The sequence below is a fragment of the Babylonia areolata genome, chromosome 20 (assembly GCF_041734735.1).
Source record: "Babylonia areolata isolate BAREFJ2019XMU chromosome 20, ASM4173473v1, whole genome shotgun sequence".
Classification (NCBI taxonomy): Eukaryota; Metazoa; Mollusca; class Gastropoda; order Neogastropoda; family Buccinidae; genus Babylonia; species Babylonia areolata.
This window is the reverse complement of record NC_134895.1, coordinates 13,219,040-13,221,539: the sequence shown is the minus strand read 5'-3', so window position 1 is coordinate 13,221,539 and position 2,500 is coordinate 13,219,040. Positions and strand designations below refer to the sequence as shown.

General features: G+C 45.4%; 1 protein-coding gene across 1 annotated transcript in view; it reads right to left on the bottom strand.

The window, feature by feature from the left end:
- LOC143295303 (eukaryotic translation initiation factor 2 subunit 1-like) overlaps nt 1-2,500 on the bottom strand; it is a 14,906-nt gene that overhangs the window by 6,999 nt on the left and 5,407 nt on the right. The window contains exon 3 of the mRNA XM_076606927.1: nt 1,940-2,019. Coding sequence (XP_076463042.1) covers nt 1,940-2,019 — 80 coding nt within the window. The remainder of the gene's footprint in view (nt 1-1,939; nt 2,020-2,500) is intronic.

The following is a 2,500-nucleotide window of genomic DNA, read 5'->3' as shown; positions in this document are numbered from 1 at the left end:
AGTTTGCGCAAGACACTCTCCACAATAATCAAATTCTAGCCCAGATAATCGGGATAGCAGTGACCTTCTCTGCTGTTCTGATGGTCATAGTGGAACACGACTGACTATCAAACACGTGTGATACATACGTGTGATATTACATTGCTTTTCATCGTCATCGTCGTAGTAGTAGTAGCAGTCATCGTATTTGTCGTCGTCGTCGTCGTCGCAGTAGTAGTAGTAGTCATCGTATTTGTCGTCGTCGTCGTCGTCGTCGCAGTAGTAGTAGTAGTCACCGTATTTGTCGTCGTCGTCGTCGTCATCGCAATAGTAGTAGTAGTCACCGTATTTGTCGTCGTCGTCGTCGTCGTCGCAGTAGTAGTAGTCATCGTATTTGTTGTCGTCGTCGTCGTCGTCGCAGTAGTAGTAGTCATCGTATTTGTCGTCGTCGTCGTCATCGCAGTAGTAGTAGTAGTCATCGTATTTGTCGTCGTCGTCGTCGTCGCAGTAGTAGTAGTCATCGTATTTGTCGTCGTCGTCGTCGTCGCAGTAGTAGTAGTCATCGTATTCGTCGTCGTCGTCGTCGCAATAGTAGTAGTAGTCATCGTATTTGTTGTTGTCGTCGTCGCAGTAGTAGTAGTCGTCGTATTTGTCGTCGTCGTCGTCGTCGCAATAGTAGTAGTAGTCATCGTATTTGTCGTCGTCGTCGTCATCGCAATAGTAGTAGTAGTCATCGTATTTGTCGTCGTCGTCGTCGCAATAGTAGTAGTAGTCATCGTATTTGTCGTCGTCGTCGTCGCAATAGTAGTAGTAGTCATCGTATTTGTCGTCGTCGTCATCGTGGCAATAGTAGTAGTAGTCATCGTATTTGTCGTCGTCGTCATCGCAACAGTAGTAGCAGTCATCGTATTTGTCGTCGTCGTCGTCGCAATAGTAGTAGTAGTCATCGCATTTGTCGTCGTCGTCGTCGCAGTAGTAGTAGTAGTCATCGTATTCGTCGTCGTCGTCGTCGTCGCAGTAGTAGTAGTCATCGTATTTGTCGTCGTCGTCGTCGCAATAGTAGTAGTAGTCATCGTATTTGTTGTTGTCGTCGTCGCAGTAGTAGTAGTCATCGTATTTGTCGTCGTCGTCGTCGTCGCAGTAGCAGTAGTAGTCATCGCATTTGTCGTCGTCGTCGTCGTCGTCGCAGTAGTAGTAGTAGTCATCGTATTTGTCGTCGTCGTCGTCGTCGTCGCAGTAGTAGTAGTCATCGTATTCGTCGTCGTCGTCGTCGTCGCAGTAGCAGTAGTCATCGTATTTGTCGTCGTCGTCGTCGTAGTAGTAGTAGTAGTCATCGTATTTGTTGTTGTCGTCGCAGTAGTAGTAGTCATCGTATTTGTCGTAGTCGTCGTCGTCGTCGCAGTAGCAGTAGTCATCGTATTTGTCGTCTTCGTCGTCGTCGTAGTAGTAGTAGTAGGGGCCCCAGCAAGCAGATTAGAGATGGGGAGACAGGGACAGAGAGACGCGAACTCCAACCACGTGGAGTGATGGCCTAGAGGTAACGCGTCCGCCTAGGAAGCGAGAGAATCTGAGCGCGCTGGTTCGAATCACGGCTCAGCCGTCGATATTTTCTCCCCCTCTACTAGACCTTGAGTGGTGGTCTGGAAGCTAGTCATTCGGATGAGACAATAAACCGAGGTCCCGTGTGCAGCATGCACTTAGCGCACGTAAAAGAACCCACGGCAACAAAAGGGTTGTTCCTGGCAAAATTCTGTAGAAAAAATTCACTTCGATAGGAAAAACACAAAACTGCACGCAGGAAAAAATGCAAAAAAAAAAAAAAAAAAAAATGGGTGGCGCTGTAGTATGGCGACGCGCTCTCCCTGGTGAGAGCAGCCCGAATTTCACACAGAGAAATCTGTTGTGATAAAAAAAAAAAAAAGAAATCCAAATACAAATACTACAAACACTGCGTCTTTACCGTCTTTCCTCTGGCGTACCGATGCTGACAGTCAAGTGCTTCCTCAGCGTCCACCTGTCGTTTGGAGACATCCACGTACCCTGCAAGGGCCGTGTGCATTGTGTTGTCAGGTAAATGATATCACATCATTGTCTTGCTGTCTGTTTGAATAATGTGCATTGTGTTGTCAGGTAAATGATATCACAACATAGTCTTGCTGTCTGTTTGAATAATGTGCAGTGTGTTGTCAGGTAAATGATATCACATCATAGTCTTGCTGTCTGTTTGAATAATGTGCGTTGTGTTGTCAGGTAAATGATATCACATCATAGTCTTGCTGTCTGTTTGAATAATGTGCATTGTGTTGTCAGGTAAGTGATATCACATCATAGTCTGTTGTCTGTTAAATAATATGCATTGTGTTGTCAGGTAAATGATATCACATCATAGTCTTGCTGTCTGTTTGAATAATGTGCATTGTGTTGTCAGGTAAATGATATCACATCATAGTCTTGCTGTCTGTTTGAATAATGTACATTGTGTTGTCAGGTAAATAATATCACATCATAGTCTGCTGTCTGT